We start from the raw sequence: 26106 nt of genomic DNA on the forward strand, positions 1-26106 counted from the left end.
TAGTTGTGTGTTTTTACACGTGTGTAATTCATTGCGTCTGTCATGCCAGGTCTTGATCTTTCATTAGTGTCAGCCTCTCTCTTGCCCGAGGTGGAGACCGTTTTGTGTGTCCAGTCAGATGCTCTGGAACTGTGTGTACAGCGTACAGAGCAGTGAGCTTCTCGCTCCATAAAGAGATCATCAGAGCAGCAGGAATGGAAAAGACTGGAGTGAGATTAGACAGATTTTAGTCAATATTGGGCCTGTCTTCATCCCTGGCTTACAGCCAGTTAGAACATCAGACTCTGACAGGAGCACATTCATGATTGTAGCCACGGTATTGTTTTGTCGATTTTTGACTGAGACTAGAAAATTATAGCGTCTTGCAATCAGTCGATTCACAAAGAGAAAGCCTGTTTGAATGTCCTCTCACATCCCAGATCAAACTTCCGCACTTCAAGCTATAAATTAGCTTGACAACCTGTTGAGAGCCAATCAATCAGCGTTTAGATTCTCTGACTACCTGAAACACCAGAAATGATCAATCCTTTGTGGCGTACGATGGGGTTTTGAACATGCTCGTTTTTGTCTTTCTTGTTTCTTTATTTGTGGTTTTGCCGATGTGTCCAGGGAGGAAGCCATACAGTTGCACAATGAAACAAATTGGTCCAAATGGAAAGTGAAGGACATCTCGAAACAAAACAAATACGATATTACAGTATTACACATTTCAAGTCGCTATCATGGGATTTGAAAGTGATTTTACCAAGATGTAATCAGTCATGTGCTAACTAACTTCTATAGCACACAAATCAGAATTTTGTATGTAAGATGAAATGTAAATATTCTTCAAAGACATAAACCTCCCAACATTATTTGAAGGAGAGAGGGAAATGCTGTACTCTCCTATGTTGGAGATCAGCAGGTGACAATGAGTGAATTATTCAAATGTTTCCAAGACACTCTTCTACCGTTTAAACTGCTTTTTTAATGAATATAGTAACTAATCAATAAATGCCTCGAACCATGCAGCGAGTGTCAAACTCACCTAATGCAAAACCAGGGAAGGACCAGATGCAAATTTAAGCCTTTGAACAACATAAACAGCGATTACAAGTCAATTGCCAGGTTGAGCAGTTTCATGCCAGGCAGTAGAAAAAGGTAATAGAGTCCTTTATTCATGCTAATCACTCTGGCTTTGTACAGTAGCCTCACATAAAATTTGAAGGTTATTGCATGATGTGTCAAGGGCAGGCGTTTCTCTGACTCACTGGGTGCAGAGAAAGCCTTTGATTGAGTGGGATATAGAAATATTGATTTTATGCATTTCCCAAATATGGTTGTTGAACAGTTATTACGGAATAAAGGCACTTTATTATTAGCCTGTAGCATCAGAACAAACGTTATCAGGTCAAACTGTTTCATAGGATAGGATATAACTTTATTGATCCCCAATGAGGAAATTCGGGATTCATCTGTATCGTTCTACATGCCAGGGTCTCCTGTGTCGCTGATTGTATTCATTATCACCTATGCCTTTATGCACAAAAGGATAAGTGTTGGTGATTACAGTTATAAGGCTAGCCTGTTCACTGTTAGCATATTATTAACACTAATAGATACAAGCTTGTGCTACAACTCATTGATACTAGATTTAATCAACTTCCTTTCAATTACATTTGGCTTCTGCCCCTTTCATCTAGAACCCATAAGACATGTTGAACCTACCTTTACTCTCTCATACAAGACACAATGAAGCCATACCACAGAGAAATCACAGTGCAGCATGAAGTCCAACATTTTTAGTGATAATGAGGTGGTATGCATAAAAAGAACATCATCAACATAATTTACTGATTAAGTTGCCTATACGAAAATCTTCAGTTTAAAAGAAATCATCTGTAACCGTTCTCTTAGACCTCGAGAAGGTCATCATCTTTTGTCTCGTTTTGTCATCTTTTGTCTTCCCTTGCTCTCTCTCTCTCTCTCTCTCTCGCTCTCTCTCTCTCTCTCTCTCTCTATATATATATATATATATATATATTAGGGTGCATCAAATTTCAATGTTAAATTTTAATTTCAAAATATCAATTTGGCTGGCATTGCATGTTGTTCCAATTAACATAAAAATGACCTTTGCATTTGACCTTTGTTTTGAGGAATTCCATTGAGCTTTAGGGGTGCCACCTCACACATGAACTTTGGTGAATTTTCGAAAAATTTGCAATTTTTAGTCTAATTGCCAAATGGTTGACCTGGAAATGTTGAGGACAGTGAACTTTTATACAGTAACATGTTCTATAGGGTTATCAACATCAAAGTTGTTTGTTTGCCCTTTGGGCAACTTGGGCATTTCTCAGAATTCAACTTTCAAGATTCTCCTTCATTTTTCCTATGGATAAAATGAATGGAGGTCAATGGGACATGTTTATGTCACCTTACCCTGAATTTTGTACAGCAGTGATGGATTTCGGACACACATACACAGTTTAATTGACTTTAATGTTAGACACAAGGGGAGATACTGACACACTTAAAATAACAAACCTTATATAGTGGCTAACTCACTGGCAACTAACAGGGCCTAATGGTAAGACTGAGCAATTAAGTTTGAAGTTTAGTTATTGTCAGTCTGTGCCAGGGTCTGCTCCATGGAGCAACATCACCAGGGAGAAGGAGAGAGGAAATGGAACCTGAACTCTGAACCTAGCCATTGCGTCTTCCCCCAGATATGACCCCCCACCAGCCACCAAAGAGTAACCGTACTATTCAGGGATTAGCTTGCGTTTGCAGCGCCGAAGGTTTGGCTGTTGGTTGCGGTCATGTTCAACTGCCTGCAGCACATTCTGCAGGTGCTGCTCCTTCCTTGCCACTGCGACAAAGTCAAAATATGGCCACTCTGTCGGTCTTCATGCTGGCCAAGAAAGCCAGGTCTTCTGGGTTATCAATCAGCTTTTCAACATTTGGGGGCCACAGCGGAAATGTGGCATCAAGTCTGGACTCCATTTTCTCCAATTGTTCTGATGTAGTCTCACTGGAGCGCTTGGCCTGGGAGATCTTCCGCAGCTTGTTGTTAGCGTTGACTAAGTCTACCATTTTGTGGCACGCACGCTTGTCGCTCAGCATTGGGATGTTGGCTTTTTTGTAAAATGGCCGCACCTGCTCCAGGACAACCCTGGCTGCCTCAAACTGCGATAACGCTCCATTTGCACCAGGTTTCTTGGAAAGCATGCAGCGTAAGATCTGACGACCAGTTGGAAGTTTGGCACCGGTGATGATGCCATCCTCACTGGTGATGCTGGGGCCCAGACCAAAGACCAGCCTGCGACTGCTAGTCTGGCAGGGAACAGTCGGTGAAGGCAGCATCTTAGGAGAGCTGGATCCTGGGGTGGGTTGTGTTGTGCAGTGCCTGAGAATGAAAAGGATACAAGCTCAAGGACAGTGTTTAAAATAATTTTATTTTGGTAGCACTTTAAAATAATGGTACATCAATTAACTGAGTTAATGCTAAGATAATGCTATTAATGGATAGTTAATGCATAGTAAATGCCTATTTAGCATTAAGTAAGTGTTAATGCTTAATTATTTACGGTTAGTTAATGCTTAGTTAAGCACAAACTAAGCATGACAGTTAGTTAATGCTTAGTTTATGTTTATTAAGCATTTACTAACTGTTTATTAACAGTTAGGTAATGCTTATTAAGCCATTAACTAGCAGTAAATTAATGTACCGTTATTGTAATGTGTTACCTTTATGTTTTATTTTATTTAACCTTTGTTTAACCAGGAGAAGTCTAATTGAGATTAAAAATCTTTTTTACAAGAGTCCTGGCCAAAACAGGCGGCAGAACAGTTAAATAGAGTCACGCTCATATAAATAGAGTCAAATGTTATAACTATCATATCTTACCATATTTAACAACACTTAAATTGATAAACCATTCTTGCATAAGCCTCAACTTTTAGCTGTACATAGTCTAACTTCATCATAACTTGTCGTTACATCACTACCAGAGTAGCTAGCTGTGCTTGCAAATATACTTGTATTTAAAATGTTCATTTACTGTACCAACTACAATGCTACTCTCAATAAACATGAGACATATATACTCTGAATATGACATTGATATTAAGCTTAATAGCTTAGCAAACATAGATAGCTAACTGAGGTTAGCAAACTGTTGCTAACTAACGTTAGCTAGATGTAATGAGCACCAAATGCCTATTAATATGACTTATGATAAATAAGTATACAAACACACCACTACAGATATGATATTAATGTGTAATAATACATACCCAGCACAGAAAGATCACTTGAAACAGAAAGATCTCCTCAGTTTTCTTGAGCTGTAGTACTGTTTACCTCAGATCTCCATGGCGACCATTGAGCACTGTTAACCACTTTATCCAACAAAAACAGATGTGCGGTGGCACCCCTAAATCATCATGTACTGGAAAAATATTTTGCATGTGTTGTTTCTACATATATTGGAACACTTTTAGCACCCAGCCATATCAAGATTCAAGAATTGTGTTTTTTGATGCACCCTAATATATATAGTAAATTACAACCGTAAATATACCACATAGCTGGTTTAAGAAAATAAATAAATTATTTTATGGTTTCCCAAGGATTGGTGGCCTTTTTCGTTTTTAACCAACTAACTATGCTGCTGTCACAGGCAGCAGCAGGTGTGGATTTGCCTCCTCAGTTATAGCAGTGCCCATAAGTCAGCTGTCAGATTCCTTTTATAAGCTGTAAAAAAAAATGCTGCAGTACTGATACCTGAAGAACTGCAATAAAGTATTTATACCTTTAATCATCTCCTACCTTTTATGAAGATATTCTTTTGCACATCCAGTAGACACATGGCAAAACAGTCTTTTATTTATACTGATGTGTGTGTCCACTTCTGTTATAGCTCATGGACTGGATTCATATTGTATAGACACAAAGGAGGAGTGAAGCTGCTGCTGCTCTTACATGCTACTCACTACACCTCCTGTGTAGGTGTTTGAGAGGACAGTCATAATTGCACAATCACAAGAGGTCTCTTTTCAGAAAATGTTGGAACAAACAACAAGCGCTGATGTTTTTCCCTGCATGGGAAGAAAGCATTTGGAGATGCTTTGAAGTCCAAAAATCACTGGTTAGAATTAGAAAAGTCAGGTAGAGTATGTGTGAAATAGTGAGAAAATTGAGCTCTGACCATGGGATATTTCTTTAACACCTCATCGTGGACTATCTCTGTGTCATTAAGAACCACTCTCCTCTCTCTGTAACCGTCTGCAGTCTTACAAACGGTTCCTGTTGCTGAAATAAGCAGTTTGTCCTCTTTTTGTGAAGAGGACAAATACCATGTGTCTCCAGCACACTGCGCAAACACATTTAATTTCACACTTCATTATGAATGATCGATACAACTCAAACTTTAAATAGTTGTAGTGATAAGTTAGAGGAGAAAACCTGCAGTTCTTGGAGGCGGTGTTGTACTGACCGGGTCACAGATGTCAAATGAAAGTGGCAAGGTGTTAAAAGAGAGGTTTCTTGGCATATGTTAAATGGACCTGGACGAGTATCCTGATTTCTTGTTTTCACACCGACACATTCACAAACAATTCACACACTGTTTGGAGAGGCAGATATGTAAAGTGACCATCAGAAGTAACTAATCCCACTCACAGACATTCATAAATCGCTGACAAAGCAGTTGTGGCAACTTGGGGTTAAGTGTCTTGGCCGAGGATACATCAAACCCCCGACCTTCCAGTTGAAAGACGACCAACCTCTAAAGCTGAGCAGCAACCACAGCATGTATCTTATTTTATTTCAATTGTAATAGTTTCTAATAATTGTGTTTGCACGGAGGGTTATTTTAGCCACAGAGGGTAAATGTTTCGAGCCCTGATAGGCAGTTTTTATTTGAAGGATATGTAAATCACGGTTTCTCTTATCCTCAGCGGGCTCATGCTGCATCTGCTTTACATAATCATGGGAGTGCAGGGAGGTGAGAAGTAGAGAAGTCAATAACTAATTTCTGCCTCGACTCCTCCTGCTGTGATATAGTGGGAGCTGTTTTTCTGCTGCTTTCAGCACTCCCTTGTGTTTTCCCGCATCTATCTGCATCCTTGTCCACGTCAGTCTTTACAAATAGGCCTAATTTTAACATTTATTGAATTCACTCTTCTAAAGGGAACGATTTGAAGTCAGACTGAGCCATTATAATGCATGAGCCATATGTCTCCTCATGCTGTGGATGACTCCACGTAAGCCACCAGTTTTTGACAGCACCGTGATGTGACAGACAAATCTGTGTGTTAAGTTTGCTGATCCTGTCTGTTTTATTTTTTTATTGGAAAGAGACTCGAGTCTGCAGCACATTTCACTGATGAGCCACAGGACTTGTAGACGAACGATCAAATAAAATTGTAAATCATGTGATCACTCTTGTCCATAATGAGCCACTCAATGTTTTTCTGCTGCGAGGTATCATGAGTGCACATCTCTCTTTTGTGAGATCTGTATTAACACTATGTAATTATCCTTTAATGTTTTCAAAAAGATAATTAAGGTGAACGAAGACAAAATTACATAAGATACGTTGTTAACATTGAATGCAAATAGCGCCATGAGCTTCACCAAAGTCTTTGTAATGACCAAAAACATCAGTTTCAGGTTACCCCTCCCTGTTTTATAAAAGCCTATGAGAAACAGATGCTACTTGATGACAGATGAGTTTTTTGGGTTCAGTCATCTTCAACACAGTATGGTGCTTACTTCATAAATTCTGATCCCTTTTTGAGTCAAAATAAATGAGCAATTTGTGTTTTTAAAGACCTGTGTACCTGTGATTCTGTACACATGAGTCACCTTAGAACATATCCAGCCTCTTGTCCAAATATGAAGCCTCTGGATCAGTGGAATAGCTCAACTTGAGACTTGGTTTGTGGCAGTCCTCAACAGTCTTTATAGGCCTGTAGACTAATGCTAGTTTTTATAAAGATCGGTGGCATAAATAACAGAGGGACCTTTATAATGAAAAAGTTGAGAATGTTTTGTCAAGTAAGTGACCACTGATTCGTTTGCTTATCAGTCTGTGATCTCATTTTCTCATCTCTGGAACACTGTTGAGAAAAGCCAAAATGTCACCTATTGTGTTGCTGTCCAAAGGAGGATAATTAGTTTCAGCTCAGCATCAATTTATTTGAGTTTGAGTACTGTGTGTGTGTGTGCGTCTCTGTGTGTGTGTGTGTGTGCGTCTCTGTGTGTGTGTGTGTGTGTGTGTGTGTGTGTGTGTGTATGTGTGTGTGTGTGTGTGTGTGTGTGTGCGTGCGTCTCTGTGTGTGTGTGTGTGTGTGTGTGTGTGTGTGTGTGTGTGTGTGTGTGTGTGCGTGCGTCTCTGTGTGTGTGTGTGTGTGTGTGTGTGTTTGTGGATGTGTGTGGCACCCTGCTCCCACCTCAACACGTTGGGGAAAGTTAGAATGACCTTGGGTTTCACACTCTTTGTTTGGTTATACATCTGTGTCCTGAGGCTGTGAGAAAAAACAAAACACATGGCCAAGTCTTAGATTGGGAATCAAGGCACGCATGGTGGTGCATTCAAATCCTCAGGGAGAAAACAAATATTCAGTGAGTATATGTGATCTTCTCTGTTCGGCTGCGATAGTGGTGAATCTCGATAAACTTCTTTGACTTGACAACAAAAGAAACCACGCTGCAGTTATTTATTACCTTCAGCTTCACAGATTTAATTTAGGGATCTATTTGTTTTCTGAAGGTAAACCTGCTACCAGCAGTCTGTTATAACCTCCTGAGAGTGGAGTCTGTAGAGTAATACTGATTTAAGGACTGATTTGTGGTTTAAGCAAGAGCCAAGCTTCATAACACACAGGGCACCAATTGTAAAGTAGCACAAAGCAAAAAATAACAGCAACATATTTATCCAGATTCAGTCTTATTTAGTTTCCAAAAAGTGTTATGAAATTATTTATTTATTTTTGGGCCTTTGCCTTTATTTGGACAGGACAGTGGATAGAATAAGAAATCATGAGGCAGAGTTGGGACTGACAGGTGCCACAGGTTGGACATGAACCCGGGCAGCCAGCATGGACGGTCTGATACAGCCCAGGCCATCTACGCCAAAAAAGGGGATTCTTTGTAACTGGACTATTGTCCTGGTTCCAGTGTCCATGCACTCAGGGAGAAGCAATCGGTGCATGGAAATATGTGGACTTGCTATAGGTTGTGTTATGCCCTGTTTAAGCTAATGGACCTTCTTCCAGTTGACGTGTTAACTTACATCGAAACAATCGTTACTCAACAATTGTATTCCTTCAGCTGACACGTTTATTGTGTTTACTCATCTGTCCACTATAGTTTGTTTTATGCTCTCACACTTGCAATGTTGACACCATCGTTTTGTTTTTTTGCTTGCTTTCTTCGACACATTTATACAATTCGTTTTCCAGGTCAAAGCCCGACGTGGGAACTTTGGAGCATGCACAGAACGCCTTTAAAGGATAAAGAGTGAATGCTAAAACAGTTGGCCATACTGCATTCATACTGGAGCTTGTAAGACCCAAACGGCTACATGTGTTATGATGGATGGACGATGGTTGTTTATGCTTTGTGCTTCAAGTTGTCCTCCAGTACTCTTTTAAAATAAGTTACATTTCCTGTGTGACTACAGAGAGGAACATGAACATGTAGAGCTGCTTTTTTAATATGTTTTTTGTATTCATTGTTCATGTACAGGTGGGCGACCAGATACTGGAAGTAAACAGTCAGAGCTTTGTCACCATTTCCCATGATGAGGCGGTCCACATCCTGAAGACAGGACGTAACCTGTTGGTGAAGGTTAGGGATGTGGGGCGTCTGCCGCACGCTCGCACAGTAGTTGATGAGACAAAGTGGATCTGCAGTCAGGTCATCGCAGAGACCAACGCAACAGTCAACCAGGGCTCTGTCACCAACCCCAGTGTCAACGCTGGAGTCCAGACCAGCGTCAGTACCTGCAGTTCAAGGTGAGTGGACCTGAGGAGAACTTTGTTTACGCAGCACTGACATGATCGTGTTTTCCTGCCTTAACATGTTATTGTTATTTATTGCTCCTGTTTGGTTTTTTTGTTGCATAATGTTGAGATTTTTGTGTGATTGTGCTTGTGAAAAAAAAAACCCAAACACAATTGAGTTTTAAAGTTCGCTAGGTTAATTTAGTAAAATAACATTTTTGAATGTATCTAACAAGAACGTTTAGCTGTTCAATGAAAAGCTTCAACTTTCTTTCCTTTTTTGTTAGATTTGCAAAATATGTTGAAACCAGACAATAGTGAATGAATAAAGGTGACGTTTTGTTGTTGTAAATCTGCTGCCAACTGGTCAAGGATCCTTTGCATCTGTGCTCATGGAAAACAAAAGCCTTAAATCATTTTTTAAGGAACGTAAGCCATCACGACAGTGAAACCCTCTCCTCCCCAAAAACCATCCAAGAACCTACCTTCCACAACAATCACCATGACAACAATATTTTGTATAGGACTTTACACTTACTAGCAGTTTGTTGTCAGATTTATGTTGGAACTATCTCAGCTGGTGTAACACCTTTAATATTCATAGTGGGTGCAACCCAGTGCTGGATCTACCAACTGATTGCTTTCCAGAATTTTTTTCTGCCGAAGAAACATTGAACGTTTCTCTAATTAAACTCATGTTACTCCATTGTAGTTCCTTTACTTGTCTTTCTGTATTCATGCTTTATTCACTGTCTCGTCCGTCGGCCATGATCAAGAGCTTTCAAAAGTCATTGCTCATTGTAAAGCTTTGCACCACCATGCACGATGGTATATACTCTATTGCTGGGTTAGTGACCATTGGTTGTACACCAAAAATGGGTCCACTTTATATGGTACAAGGACCCTTACTCATAATTTGGACAGTACTATTTAAAGGTGTAAGCCCTATAGTGGATGACAAAGTGAGTTCAGTCAGAAAACTCGTGTTTGCCTTTGTTGAAATATCTGTTTGGCGTCTATAGGCCCCGACCTCATCACTCCTTACACTTTTATTTTGCATGCAGAAATTTGAGGAGTGATGGGATGATATTGTAAAACCCAAGTCGGAGCCTTCAGGTGGATGCTGTGGTGGAGCTTAGCAAGAGAGCAGTACTGGTGCAGGTTGGAGCTGGCAATGAAAGAGCAGATGGAGAGACCAGAAGCAGCTTAAATAGACCAACAATTAGTATGAGGTGTTGTCAGGTGATGAAAGGAAAGGAGGCGTCACCTCCTTTGTGTGTGATTTGGACCCAAGCTGTAGTTTGTAACATGTTTAAATCTGGTACTGAAGCAGCCTTTCTCATGTCTTTTAGCATGGGGTAGAGAGGCATGATAGCTCATGTCTTTATCGACGCACACTGTAAGGGGGTGACTGATATTATAACTCACAGGTTTAGATTCCATAAGGGTTATTGAAAAGGGTTATTGATAAGGCGTGTGGCTGACCTGTCTGATGTGCAGGCCTGGTGTAGCTCTAACCCTGGTGTTCTTTGACTTAAAGTTAGGTTGAGACAGCACAAATATGGTAAGGACATCATAGTTGACTGCAGATGACAATCATTTATTAAATTCAGAGACATGGAGTGTGTCTGTCAGTAAAGTTGGTAGTTTGAATGTGGATGTGTGGTGAAAGGAAGTGTGGTTAGGGTTAGGAGCCAAAAGCCAGACGAGGGTTAGGCTTTAAGGCCCTGAGAGCCACAGGCCCAGGTACTCTGGATATGAGTAACCGTGAACAAGAGAGACAGAAGCTTTAGGAAGCGTCTGACAAAAAAAGCTAAAGCAGTGATGTCACTCTAGCTTTATCCATGTTTAGTCAGTTCACTCTGTGTTTGTTTGTGCCGCTCTTGTCACGGACAGAGGAAGAGACCCAAACGTACGACTCCTAGGGCAAAATGCAGTTTCAAAAATCCATTTATTGCAAGCAGGGTTCGGTACACGGAAGTCAGTCAATCCAGGCAGAGGTACAAAAACGGCAGGCAGGAATCAAAAGTAAAAAAAGAACAAGTGGGTCGGATCCGAAACAAGACAGTTGAATACTGGTAACACTACGAAGAGACAAGAGACATAGAGACAAAAATACAAGACGAACTGGCCCAGAATGAGGGGGGGGCAGACATTATATACTGAACAGGGGGTGGAGTTAACAAGACACAGGTGAGACTCATCAGGTAATCAGACAGGAGGGAAACAAGGAACAAAGAGCACAAGACCAGAAACCGTGGACAAGAACAAGTAAAACACAAACACAAGACGTGATACGAGAGGAAAACAGAAATAAACTAAACCGTTAACCCGGGGATGTGACAGCTCTCTCGTGAGGACTTAAAGGTCATTTGGATTCCCATTTCTTCAAGTTTAAATGTACTAGCTTAAAGTTGAGTTTTAAAGTGTTGTTTCTCTTGCAGCTCTGTTAACAATGACAGCTTAAAACACTGGACTTACAGAATGTAATTTGATGTTTTGACTCTTAAATGTTAGCGGGCAGCCCCAGTGTCTTCATCATGGTTATTATGGTTTGTCAGTGAGACCCATGGCAGAAAAACAACACCAAGAAAAACAGATGATTCAATGTTTAAAGCAAGAGGAACACAGCGGGTCACTTCACTAATTCTGTTTATTTAAAACTGAATCAGTAATAGCAGAGCTGTTGCCATATGGTCGTATTGTGATCAAAATCTCACAATGAAGCCCCATTAATGAGGGTTGGTCTATGCAGGAGGTACCTGACATGTACTCTCTTCCAGATAGATAGATAGATAGATAGATAGATAGATAGATAGATAGATAGATAGATAGATAATTCATTAAACTTGGGTTTCCTGCATCCTGCCTCAGAGTGGGCCAGCCTTAAATGTGTTTGGGTTTTTAACTGCTGGTAACTTCAAAGCCGGTGAAGCGAACATGTATTTATGGTGTTTAATTGTCAGTGTTGCTCTCAGTTGTCTCTTTAATATGACAGGCCTCCTTTTATTTTTTGTTGCAGACCCTCGTCAGCCAGAGCTACACCTGTTTTAGGAAAGGTAAGAGCTCTCTGCAAATACACCAAACAGACTCCCACTCTGCTCACCAATAACAACATATGTCAACACCAGCAGGTCAAAAATGTGTGTTAAAAACATGTCATTCTGAAAACCTCTCTCTCTCTCTCTTTTTTTTATCCCTCAGCTCAGGGACATGATTTTAAAACCTCAGGTGATCACTACCAAAGCGTCTTCACTTTGTGTAATAAGTGAATCTGCAAGCTATAACATGATTGTTATTTAAAGCAGTAACATGTAGATATCTACTTATTTCAATCATAAATTACGTTACTTTATCGTCAGTTATTGTTTGGAAACATGTTGATGTACTGGCTTCTTTGACAACAACACAGCAGCCAGTATGTCCTCCTTCTAAGTTCAGAATTTGGTGCTAAATGGTCTGTATTTGTTTGGACCAGAGACGGTAGATGGTTTTAAGGCACCCCCACGCCCCATGAACAGGTGTTGCAGCGATGGATGCAAGTGAACTGGTTCATGTGTAACTGATTCTACTCGACCTAAAAACTTCTGCATCTTTCTAATAAGCTTCACGAGCAGAAGCGTGGTCAAACTCGTATAAATATTTGAGATTTATTTTTTAAATGGCGATTTGTTAGATTGCAAAATGATTTCAAGGCCGATGCAGAGCTAGCTAAACACTGAAGCTTCGGTGTCTGCTACATAGCACCCTCATGCACATCGATTCTAGGGAGGAGGGGGCGGGGGGACAGCGATCGCTAATGTTTTGGATTTGGACCGCAGTAGTCGTTTAAGAAGCTAGGTACATATGGCTGCTTTAAATAAAGGGTCTGACTACATGTTTGAGAAGGTGCAGTTTGCTGTTTACCCAGCATTCAGTGACAAACTGAGCTCTGACTGGTTTACGACTTACATACTTTGCACACAGACATAATGCGTGTTTAAGCACTCTGACACCTGAATTGCATCACCTCTGCACAGAAGATCAATGTATGGTTGAATATAACTTCCCTGTGTGTGGTTGATGCTTGTTTTGTAAATATGATGTTGTCAGTCAGATATTTGCCATGTGCAGAAATTTACATTTTTGCTGTGAATTTATCTCACATTGTTGTCTGAGCTTATTCTGCTCTGGTTGTTTGTTGTTGGGTTTATGCTTTTGTATTGTTTGGAGCCGGACATAAATCTGTTTGTGCACTCCAAACTTTCCAGCGAGATAATATTTGCATGTGGGCTTTTGGGATTGCAAGCCGAGTTCTTTTAAAATTAATTTCTATTCTGTTTACAGTAAACAAACAGACCGGTTTATTGAAACCAAACGGTTCCCATCCACATTACGCCAGTCACTTTATATATATTTGGCTTTGCATCATTAAAACGCTGATGTAGATCAATGATGTTTTGATGGCTTGTGATATAAAAATGAACAAACTAAAGCAGACAGCATTTAATCTTTTCTCCCATTAAAGTAGTGTCACAAAACGGTGAACCTCTCTGTGTGTCTGGATTTAATCAGAGAACTGTTGGACAGAAATGTAAAAGCACGGACAACACAAACAGGTTCAATTCAGAGACTGAATAAGCTGATGTGTCATCCTGGTTCACACGGCAGGATAATTAGGCCGATTTTGGCCCCGATTCTCCCCTTCCGATAATCATTATAAGATCATCATAAGATAATCTTATAAGATCATCCTGCCGTGTGTGGTGTGTTCAGACTGCTCTCGTCTGGTCGGAAGAATGTCGGGACCGCTCCGATCTCAAATCGGGGATATTCAACATGTTGGATTGTTTTGGCCAATCAGAAAGCGAGGTGACGTAGTAGCGAAAACACTGCAAAACAACAACGACTCACCTCCATATCAACATGTAGCAAGTACAGTTCATGCTCCAAGCACAAACGATCCCTATTGCATCCTCTTTTGTTTTTTGTTTCTCGTTTGTTGACTCTGGAATCACGTTTGATCTCGAGAGGTTTTACGAGATTTCCAATCTGATTGCGGGTTTCAGGTCATGCTTTGAGTGTGGACTCATGCATGGGGTAGAGAGGCATGATAGGTTTATAAAACTCGAAACGGCTGACGACATTGGGTTGTTGTTTTTTTTCATTTCTTTTTCAGAACACATAAATGATTAATTACAGGACCAAAAGACGATTTCTACCAAAAATCTTGAAAGTGTATTTAGAGGAAATTACCTAACCTGCCTTTAAAGCTATACATATTAAAGGAGTAGATGTGCTTCATAAAAAATCCATCCTCGGTGCAGTTGATATGAGTTGATGAACTAAAGAGACAGAATCAGGTCAAACACGTGTCGCTGTAGATGAAAAAGCAATTATGCTGGCCCTCTGTTCCAACATAGCACACATAAAAACACTATGCAAATCGCCTCTTACAACATAAGTGTGCTAAGTGTCAGCATTGTTATATGCAGGAGTCAACATGCAGGCATTTTGCAGCTTCATATACAATTAATGCATCATAAACGTATCCTCACATCCCATTTGTTTGCTCTCTGAGACTAACTAAATTAACTAAACTAATTAAATTGGTGTCTGCAGACCAGGCTCCCATTAGGAGTTTGGGAGGCAGGAGTAGGAACAGTTGCAGTTACAGATTGATTGACATATTTCTCATCAATTATTTTGCTCACTTGTCATACCACCTGAGGTCCAAACATTCAAATGATAAAATATCAGAAATTCGGGTCACAATTTTCACGAAGGAGTAGGTGATGAGTCTTCAGACTAGACCAGCTGAGAAGCACTGGTTTAGAGGCCAACACTGTTTTTCTTCTGCTGTAAAGTATGTTGTATATTTTAACATGGGGCTCTATGATGATTGACTCATTTTTGGAGACGGCCTCAAGTGGACCCTAGAGGAACTGAATGTTTGGCTGCAGTACCTTCAATCTTCATCTCATTGGCTGTTCATCTGTGCACTACGGATTCCACTGAGAAAACAATATAGATGAGGTTCTTGTGGGATAATTGCAGAGCTACAAAAAGCTGCATTATTATATCAGAGATAAAAGTGGATAGACACAATCTTGTGACAGTGACGCTTGGCTCTGAATTTTAAACACTCTGATGTAACTGTTATGGTAATATTCACACTCTCTATTATATCTTGTTACTCCTGTACCTTCCTCTCTCCTGTTGTCCCTTTTGTTAATCGGCCCCCACTGACACTGTAAACAGCTGAGCATCAAAGGCTCTGCTATGATGAGCCAGCTACTCCTGAGAAATGCTTCTGTTCCCCAGGCAGCTCAGGCCTAATGAGTTCTGTAATTTCAGATCGAATGGGTGGCCATGTAGAATAAATGCATGTCCAACAAGCATTGGAGCAGCCGCTGGGTAACCATTAATGAATATAGAAGACAGTAAGGAGACTGCTCTGAAAGCTGAATGGGTTCTGGGGGACAGGTGTGGTATCCGGCGCTTGTTTTATAGTGACTTCAAAAAAGGGCTTGTCATGCAGCAGCTGGTTAGTGCAGGCAGAATGCTGGGTTTGAATCAAAGCTGCAGCTTCAGTGACGTGATTGGTTTGTACACAATTGCTGACAGGACAACATTCAGGTCATCTGACATTTCTCTTTCTTTCTGACTCTTAAACAAAAAACATCCTCCTTTTCCAAATACATGTACCATTCATTCACTCTGCACTATGAAAATACTAACCAGCCGTTTTGAAAACACAAAACAAGGATCACAACCATGGATGGGATAATTGGGAAAATGTCCTAAAGGACAAATTAAGCTGTTTTATTGGCACCTATTGACCGACCTATGTTTTGTGGGTTGTTTATGTATGACACATGTCAACTGCAAATTCCCATAAAGCCCTCAGGAGCCCGTTAAAGGCTCTCAAGGAGCACTTACAGAATTAGCTTGATGGGGGATTTATCTTAACTACACTGCACAGCGTACACCTCTGTTATCTTTAGCTTGACCTATTTTGCAATGTTTTAGGTTCTCAATTATAAAACGTTGTTATGGCTACGGTTCATTGCATCAGCAAGCAGCACATAAATGTGATCTTTTGTAGTACAGTAACCTTCGTAACAGCTTCCTGGTAAAAAGTGTGCAGTCTGTTTTTTGGGAGTCTCTCATTGCATTCGGTCCACAAAGGGAAGTTTCTGTGTAGCTGTTTGGCTCTTTCTTGCTCTTCTTTGTTTTCCCCAGATGGAGTTTACAACCATGCTAGCTACTGGAATAGTAGCTAAGCTCTCAGCCTTCGATTTCAGCTCGAGCTGCTCTTTAATTGAGGAGTGTTTTTAATCAAACCAGCACACCTCAGGGTTGATATACTGAACAGTACAACACCATTTTCTTTTAATGTATTACTATCACCTGAAGTGGTTAAAAAAGTGGAACAGCCAAACTGGTCCGTGTAGCTTGTAGGTAATAACCCATCACACTTTGCACAGCAAAGCAGCTGCTTCAAATACACGAAGAGCTGGTGGAATTTTCAATCGTGTCATGACGTTGGCTGCTGTTGGCACTTTATCGAGTAGCGTGTCCCAGCACGTTATACTGGTGTACTGGTCACACTGGTTGGAGGCAGTGCACTTTAACATTTTCAAATAATTGATACTAGAAATGTTTTTTATATTGTTCACCAGATGTTACCCAAAGTCCATTAAATGATTTATTTTCTCCCTGATATGCACAGATGTTTCTTTTCTTTCTTTCTTTTTTTTAAGACATCACTCCACACAATAGACCTAGCTATATTTCATTTGGCTGCAGTTACAGGCTTCTCACAGCCAAAACAATCAGAGCTCGGAGTGGATTTCTGTTGGAGAGATTTAAGTGTTTATTCACTTTGACCCTGAGCTTTAAAGGTTCCTTTTTTATTATGTCAATGAACAGTCAATCCTTTAACATGACAGAAGGAGACTCAAGCTCAGATTCAATATTTAACTATTGATTGACCAATTCAACACATTACAGCATGAACTCCACCTCATCACTGTATTGTCTTTGTACTGCTTCAAAGCCTTCAGTTCTGTATTTTAAAACAGAGAAAAAGCGTCTCATTAATGGTTTTTGCATTCTCATTTATTGTGTCATGTTCGAGTTGTGTGTTGTCATCTGAAGCGCGTTCATGCAGAGGCTCCTCAATTTCCATTGTCAACATGTTAATATGAACAATTTATTTGTTTTGCTCCTACATGAGCAAATCATTGTGGCAGGGAAAACTACTTCCAGCAGCTTGCAGGGTCTCATTTACTCTCCTTATTTAATACAAAGGTTTTAGCAGTGGGAATAAAGCCACAGGACCTCGCTGAAACTCAGTCAGCCTCCAAACAGTGAGGAGCTGTTTCCAGAAGGAGAGCTGCTCGGGAAGATAACAATGATGGAGCCTTAAAGGCAAATAAGTTCTGACAGAGAATCGCCCCACAGCTTTGAAGTGCTGGCTTTTTCCTGAGAGAGATAAGCTCAGCTTCTGTTATGTGTATACATGACTGGGTGGGAGGGGGTAAAAGTCTGCATACATCAGAAGACTTCCAATCTGCATGCTCTTCTTCATCTAACGTAAAATAAATCTTCTTAAGCTGTATGTATTTCTCCTCTCCGTCCTACAGCCAGCCGGGTACAGAGGTGTGGGCCCCCCAGGTGCTCAGGTGTCCCTGGAGCAGCAGGCGTACATGCTGCTGACGGAGCCGGAGAGGCAGACCATGGCTTACTACCTGCAAGAGTACCAGGAGGGACACATCGGAGTGGAGCCGCTGACCATGGCTCTGTTTGAGCTCTTCAACACACACGCAAAGGTAGCTGCAGGGGGGGTCAGTACACCTTCTTTAATTTTCAGTAAGTTTTGGCTTTCCATATTAGGGCGACCTGGCTGGTGAAAGCTTTGTTTGACAGCAGAAATCTTAGAATGCTAAATCCACCTAATCTCTATGTACAGCGTAGTCTTGACCCCTGTAAGGCTAAACTTCCAATTCATTAATCGATACGTTTTTTAGTGTAGGATAGATTGACCTGATATAGTAAACATTAAAATCACAGCTCTATAATCCTTTGACGCCTGAATTTGTTTCCAAGTATTAAAACATGTGTTTCTGCTTTTTAAGTACATGCTAAATTAAGTTCTGTCTTTGACTGGTCCTATGATAAACTAATGCATGCAAACAGTTCCTAAGTTTGTATTGAAAGTGCATCAACCGGCAGTAGAAGAATACAGACGCTGTTTTGGCTGCATTTGAAGCGGAAGTGGTTTGATGCAAATTCGTGACAATAGGCATCGAGGGGTTAAATTGTGACCTTCACTTCAGTCGTGGTACAAATGTAACTTTTATAAAAATGATTAACTATGTTTAATACAGTATGTGGAGCGACGTTGGCTTAGTGGTTAAGTCTCTCAACTAGAAGGTCGAGGGTTTGATCCCCTGATTCTGCATTCACATGTTTAAGTGTTGTTGAGCAAGGCACAGAATCTCAGCTCGCTCCCGCGGCTACAATTGCGGTGTGAAAATGTGTATGAATGGGATTAATTAATACTGACGGACACTTGCTCAGCAGCCTCTGCCATCAGTGTGTGAATGGGGCGAGCTTTGAGTAGTCAGAAGAAAGTGCTATGCAAAGCTCAAGTCAACTTTTATTGTCAAGGTGCACAAAACTTAACTGACAAATTTATTCCAGTAAAGAATCTGAAACTTAAGATCGAAGCTCTGTTGAGTAAATTCAAGGTTGAATTAATTCTTCAATTGTTAGCCATTAAAATAGAGAAACCGTGTCTCTTTGTGTGGATCAGGGATTTGGTTTCCTCCTCACTCTTAAAGATGAATAATATGCAGTGACATCATTTGTATGAATCTATCTTAACTTTTATTTTTAAACACAAAAAATGGTTGAATGGAACCACAATCCCAAAGTAAATTCTAGTGCCAGACTGCTAAACAACATCAAATATAGGTAAGCTTAAAGTGCTAGGTGCATTTTTAGTCAACAAGACGTTTTGTCAGCTCACTGTAAAATTATTGTAAAGTGTTTTCAGTGTGTGACAGATTATTTTTTTTATTTTTCTTGTAAAATAATCATTGTTTTTTTTCAACTTGAGTCCAGATTCTAATCATGCTCCAGCATAATTCAAGTGTGCATATCACTGAGTCATGTTTTCTGTCCTCCCTCTCTGCAGCTGTCTATGTTGTCCGAGGTGAGGAGCATGGTAGCCCCCCAGGATCTGGAGCTGTATGACCGGATGGTGCTGCACCGTGAGAGGGAGACCCACCAGGCCTGGCACGGAGGGATCGGAGTCATGCAACCGCAGGCTCACTGCACCCACTCCGCCCCTGCGGTCCATGATGCAGGACACACCGCCCCTGCTACGGTAGATCCCTTATCTACTCCAACTAAAAATGTCTCAGCTAGTGTAGTGGGGTGTAATTGTTCTGAACTGGTTCCACTTTAATGTGACCTCATTCAAAGATGTGTATCAAATAATGAAGTCATAATGGAGGTAAGATAAGCCCTGACAGGGACAAAACTCAAGCTTGGGTCTTAAACTTTTCAAGGTTATTTTGCACTAATGTCCTCCATGTCACGGCATCTTTTTACGTGGTTGCTAAACTAATCATTCAACTAAATATGGTTATTTTAAAATGATTAGCTACGAGCTAACTCCGCTAACAATGTGCTTCTTGTTCATTTAACATTTCACTAAAATAGACAGCAGCTCTTAATTGTCCGTCTTTGTTTTTGTAAACCAAACCAGTCAAGGCTGTTGAATTCAAATGTCACATTTAGTCCAAATCACCCACGCATTTTAACGGAGACGTTTTGGGAGCTGACTTCTTACTTTAAGGCAAAGACTAAAAAATGGATGGATGGATGTTGTCTGTGGGTTTAAATAAGTGAACGACTGTACATGTCCCTAAACCTGCACTTAATTTAACGGCCTGTAGGTGAAGCCTCAAATGGCTACTAAATGAGTCATCAAATACAGCTTGGTCAAGAATCAAAAATGCATCAGGTGCAATCATCCACTGCTCAACAGTTAAGAAAGCAATGCATGTTAACAATAATAGAAAAGCACTGTTCAAGAAAAAATCCTGCTGTGAAGCCTTTCCCATGTTATGTTGACTGTTGCCCCTCTATATTGCAGCACATCAACAGAACCCATGAATCTTACACACAAAGAAATGTTTCAGAAAACACACATGAGGGGTGCCAACTAGTGATTTTACAACACTAGATGTTCAGACTTTGACACTATTTTTAAAAAAAATGAAATTAACCTAATACCTGTTTTGATACCATGGCAACTAAAATATAAGGCCGAGGCTAGAAATATTAAAGCAGTCTCTTCATCCATCTGTTACAACAGGCGACTCTGGGAGCCCATCGACATGCTGGAAATGCTGAGTCAGCCTAACTTTCAGTCAACCTAACTTAAGGCTGAGGTGGGTTTTAAGTCTCTTGGGGAACCATTACATCGCCCACCTGTCCCCCAGATCAGTTACGCATCTAACTATTGATAACACTTATCATTCAAAATCAAAGATTAAGATATTAAAAAAAAAATTGACTCTACACTAATGGAGGCTAGTGTGTGCCGATAACTAATCAGACCTATTTAGTTTAATGGACCAGGCTGTAAACATGTTTGTTTATGCTGTAAAAACAGCTTTTTTGGCCGTTGTGTGTGTGTGTGTGTGTGTGTGTGTGTGTGTGTGTGTGTGTGTGTGTGTGTGTGTGTGTGTGTGTGTGTGTGTGTGTGTGTGTGTGTGTGTGTGACTTCAGGTGTTCCTGGAGCTGTACTCAAACGGATACTCAAGCAGACAGGATTTTGCAATTCTGCATTGGCTTCATTTTTCAAGACCAGCATGGTCCAGTCACAGAATATTTAATGATTTTTTTTAAACTTTTTTTTTTAACTGCATACTCTCTCTTTTCTTGCGGTAGCTTTCAGCTAGAAATATGAAGGTCTGATGTTTTTTCTTTTTAAAGCTTTGATAATTATCCATGTTGTGTCGCTTTAAAAAGTGTGGTGACAAAATGTATGACGGTATCTAAAATGTTGACTACTTCAGTCCAAACAGCCAATAAACTTGAATTTCCCTCGGGATCAATAAAGTATCTATCTATCTATCTATCTATCTAGAGGGCCACAAGTTGTTAATAAAGTTCACTTAAGAGGACAGAGAGACTCTTGTCAGTTCTCTCTTATTATTCAGGATCCAAATACATCACTTGGAGTTTGTGTGTGTGCGTGCGTGCGTGCGTACGTGCGTGCGTGCGTGCGTGCGTGTGTGTGTGTGCGTGCGTGTGTGTGTGTGTGTGTGTGTGTGTGTGTGTGTGCATGTCAGCCCCTCCCTCAGTGTCAGACACTTGCATCCATCTTTGACACGGAGCAGCTCGTCTTTGTGGCAGGTCAGAGTTTCTGTAGTATCGATGTTTCTCTGAGGCTCACATCCATCCACTGAGGCCTCATTCTGCCAGGTCACAGGCTGCCTATGATCCACTTCCTCCAGAGCAACTTTATCCTGCAAAAGTCTGGGACTTCAGTCAAAGCAAAGAATATGTCCCCCTGCAGGATTCTTCCAACGAGTCCGTTCAAACAGCTTTACGAATCCCTCCAGGGGCAATTGATTTGCAGCAGCTCGTACATGAAGACACAAGTTGAACACAGTGACGTTCACACAACAACAACAAATAAATGTCAGCTAATAATTTGAAGCAGGATCTGAAATGAATACGGATCATGATTAGCAAACAGACTTTAAGAATCACAATAAAATCATCAGTCTAAGCAAAAGAATAAAAAAAAGATATGTGATGGTTAAATGATAAAAAGATCGATAAAGAAAAATAAACCCTAAAGAGCATTGTTTGCAGTAAGTTTGTCACAATCTGGCCGTCTGTCTGACTTCACTTCTTTTTGGTGCATCTGTCTCAGCGTGGTCGGCTGTTTGGCGTTGTCATTAAAATCTTGCTGTTTGCAGCATCTCACCATGTGTCTCTGTAATTGCCCACGCTGACACACTCATTACCGTGCTGGTGAAATTACAACCCCTGAATGAAACAGCTAATTGAGTTTAATTTACAGGCAGTTAGTTACTCAGCGAGAGACAGTGAGATTTATTTTCGCATAGCCATGTTGTGACACGTTGTTGTCTCGTTAGATGGATTTTTCCCATGCAGGTTGGCTGCAAGACAGTCGTCGAGAGCGGCCAATAGCTGTAATTAACATAAAATGTAGGAGTGTGCCAAGAGAGGGTGGGAGTGTTTGGAGATGGGCATACAGCCAGGCTATTGTTTGCATACTAATTTGTCAGAGGGCAATATGAAAACCAAAAACAAGACAACTGTCTGTTGTTTAAAATATAAAACTGGTTCAAAGACCAAGGTGACAAGTAAGACGAAAAACGTGTCTGTAATGTGCAGCAGTAGGAAGTCTTGCCTGCCTGTTAGTCGTACATGACCGACACGTCACTGTTCTTGAGTGAACTCCAAAACAATTCCTCGCAAGGCAGCTCACAGCACTGCTGTTCTTCTGCTAACCGTCTGCCTTTAGAGGTGACAGCCTCCTGTTCTCATCAGCCACTGGCTGTGGGACAAGGAAGGCCAGTCCCCTCTCTAGCTTCACAGGCATTAAGATACAACCTCTCAGGGACAGCAACACTATCACCTGACGAAGTCCATTTGGTCAAAACATTGTGATCATTAAACTTTTTGCGATTTGACTAAGTATGTGAGCTTACGTGATTAAAACCACCTTCCCGATAATAATGACATAATAATATGAGTGTGTTCTTCTTTTTATGGTTAATGCCATCCAAATCACACTGTACATCGGACATTTGATTTGCAAATATGTTCAATTATAATGTTCTGATAGTTCAGGGACAATGATTTGGTGAAAAGTATTGTGAAAATCTGCATGAAGGTCTAATCTTTTGGCTGCAGTACCTGCAGAAAAGTTACAAGGATTACAAATGTGAGAGCATCTGTATAAATAGATGGTCACTAACAAACACAAACTCATCTCAGTGTGGAGCTACATTCAGGCTAAACTCTCCACTCGCTGGGATTTGGGGGTTAAGACAAAGACTGGATTCACAGAAAACTGAAAGGTTACAGTTTTGCTCGCACATCCAAAAACTGCCAAGAGGAATGTGAGCCAAAGACAATGCTCTGCGTCCAGTGCAAACCACAAGTTCAGAAAAGGGCTCAAAGAAATCACTGCTCAAGGCTCCCAACAGACAGTCACAGCATTCAGAGGTGAATTCAAGCCCAAAGATTGAAAAACACCACAGGTTTCTTAGCAACTGAAGATTGTTTGGTGCACTCTCTTTACCCGGTTTAAGTGTTTGGAGTGGCTCTTCTTGCTCTAAGAAGACCTAGACTCTTTTAAGCTCTTCCCAAAGGCCGCTCTGAAACCTCTGCCAGATGAAACAAGAGCGCTCAAATGTTTCCGCTGTTGCATAAAATGTTGTCTCTCAACCACTGTTCTGACTGTCCTAACTTTCCTGCACTCATTATGTTGTCCTTTGGGACAAATGCCATCCATCTGTTATCTGCATTGAGTATGCTGAAGTAAGCCATGCTCAGTTTTTGTTACAGATTGAGCCCTGCGGTGATAAAAAAAAAAAAAAAAAAAAACGCCTCACACTGTCTTTCAGAGTGACGGCTCTGCTGGCAGCTGGACGGAGAAAGGCGAGGAGGAGAACATGAATGCCTTACAGAACATTGTACTGGTACGTCTGTGTTGTTTGTAACGTCTCAGTTTGTCAATGGGCTGGTTTAGAAGTGGAGATGTTGTGCACACACAGTACTTTCACATTATTATGAGTTGGCCAATCGGCTTATCACAACAAATTTGAGCTTCAGTGACTTCCAGTAAAGCTCTGATGTTCATCATATCACACAACAAGAGCGTGTAGGAGCATGTCTGCCGCTCTCCATCTGACAGACACCTGCTAGTGAAACAGGAAGGGAGGGAAATCAGGAAGCAGGAGCTGAGGGGCGAATGAGGCGTGTCCAAAGAGAGCATACAGTACATTTGTTTTATTCTGTAAATCTGCACATTCTTACTGTGAGGATGCAAATTTTAAAGGCACCGAGATGAAAAGGTTGTTACAGTCAAGAGAGCCTCGTTAGCGTTGTTAGTGAATTCCTTTTTTGGAGTGATATGTTGGCGTGGCTGTGGCTCAGTGGTAGACCTGTTGTCTGTCAGCTAGAAGGTTGGGGGTTCAATTCCCAGCTGCTGCAGCAATATGTCCAATGTGTCCTTGGGCAAGTCACTTAACCTGGAATTGCTTGTATTTTTTTATATACTTCATTCACACTCTGTTATTTTAAAGACATGCTTCTAAAACACATGCACAAGCAGGACCTGTGGGCATGCATTAATGTCAACAGCCCCCACGGGAAGCATCCCCTGAGCTGGCTTGCTCAAGGGCACCTCAGCAGTGCCCGAGAACTGGTCTGGCACTTCTCCAGCTACCAGACCAGACATATTTTGAACCGACGACCCTTCGCTTCCCAACCCAAGACCCTACGGACTGAGCTACTGCCACCCTCTCTGCAATTGCTGAACTGCTTCGTCAGCTGCGTATGAATGGGATTAGCTTCTTCTGATGGTCTTACTACATAGGTCTGACTGCTGCCATCAGTGGGTGAATGGATAGGTGTGAAATGCTGTCAGAATTGCAGTTCCTGTTTGTGACCCGGTTGTTCAGAGGATGTGCAGATTGCTTGACTCCCAGTTTTGCTGCCTGCAGTGAGTTGTAAATATTATATATATATATATATATATATATAATATATACAGTTGCTGAGGACCCTCTCTGAGTGGACAATTTCTTGATGCCAGTAGTATGCAGTATGGCTGCTTACAGCATTCTCAAGAACTGCCAATTTCTGCAACCTCAATTCCCGTATGATCCTTATCAATACACCCAGCAAGTGCAAAGTCAATTGGATGAGAGGTTCTTGAGATATGAATGGGAAAGACAGGCAGACAGACAGACAGACAGACAGACAGACAGACAGACAGACAGACAGACAGACAGGCAGGCAGGCAGGCAGGCAGGCAGGCAGGCAGGCAGGCAGACAGGCAGGCAGGCAGGCAGACAGACAGACAGACAGACAGACAGACAGACAGGCAGGCAGGCAGGCAGGCAGGCAGGCAGGCAGGCAGGCAGGCAGGCAGGCAGACAGGCAGGCAGGCAGGCAGGCAGGCAGAAATGTCCTGGCAGGCAGAAATGTCCTACCTTTAAAGCTGGAAGCAGAGTAAGAATTGGTGCACATCTTACATTAACCTCTGACTCATTAGCTCAACAATAGATCAAGAGTTCAAGTGGAAGTCTTTACCTCATATAAAGGGTTTAATCAGTATTCAGGACATGAAGGCAGGGTTAAGAGGTGGTCTTGTTCTGTGTAAAGTAGAAAATCGCCTCCTTTCACAACTCTCACTACTTACAACTCTGTACAGTATCAGGTTTTCTTAACACACAAAATAAAAGCAATTGGAAAAGACTTGATACAAAAACTATTGTATTGATTTTGCTGCACCTTAAATGCAAATGACAGGAAAACATTTTGCATGGTGTAGGTTTGAGAATATCAGAAAACCTGGCACAAATCGCCCCCTTCCTGTGCAGATAAGCCTTGCTGCATCTAATTCCCAAAGAACAACGTTACAGTGGTGCTTTTGAGCGCCATTGATCGCCATTAATAAGGCACAATGTCTCTCTCACTCTCTCTTTCTTCTTGCTCAATTTAATGTAGTATTGTAATTGTTATTCTATGCCACATGCAAACTTCCAGCGGTCAGGAAAACAATTCCACCTCTGTATGATGATGTTAGGTTTGTTGATAACACATCAATTTTAATTTTAAAACCAGGGATTGAATTAGTCCGGGCTGTCAGTGACTTATCCACATCTGTGGAGAGGTTTGGAACAGTTACGTACAAGAATGCCGTTTAGTTTTTAGCTTGTTCTTTTTTTCCGAGTTGCTCATGCTTGATCCATGCAGAGAGAAGGCCTTGTTCTAAAAGTCAAGCTCATTTTACGTTTTTGAAGTTTGCCATTGATGGGTTGAATAATATAATTGTCC

The 26106-nt window shown here is 41.1% G+C and overlaps 1 protein-coding gene across 2 annotated transcripts in view; it reads left to right on the forward strand.

The window, feature by feature from the left end:
* whrnb (whirlin b) overlaps positions 1-26106 on the forward strand; it is a 91518-nt gene that overhangs the window by 52788 nt on the left and 12624 nt on the right. For both annotated transcript variants that reach the window (XM_079367996.1, XM_079367997.1), the window contains exons 4-8: positions 8738-9006; positions 12017-12053; positions 17625-17810; positions 19181-19372; positions 23667-23741. In XM_079367996.1, the coding sequence (XP_079224122.1) occupies positions 8738-9006; positions 12017-12053; positions 17625-17810; positions 19181-19372; positions 23667-23741 (759 nt within the window). The remainder of the gene's footprint in view (positions 1-8737; positions 9007-12016; positions 12054-17624; positions 17811-19180; positions 19373-23666; positions 23742-26106) is intronic.

This window comes from Symphodus melops (assembly GCF_947650265.1).
Source record: "Symphodus melops genome assembly, chromosome: 1".
NCBI lineage: Eukaryota > Metazoa > Chordata > Actinopteri > Labriformes > Labridae > Symphodus > Symphodus melops.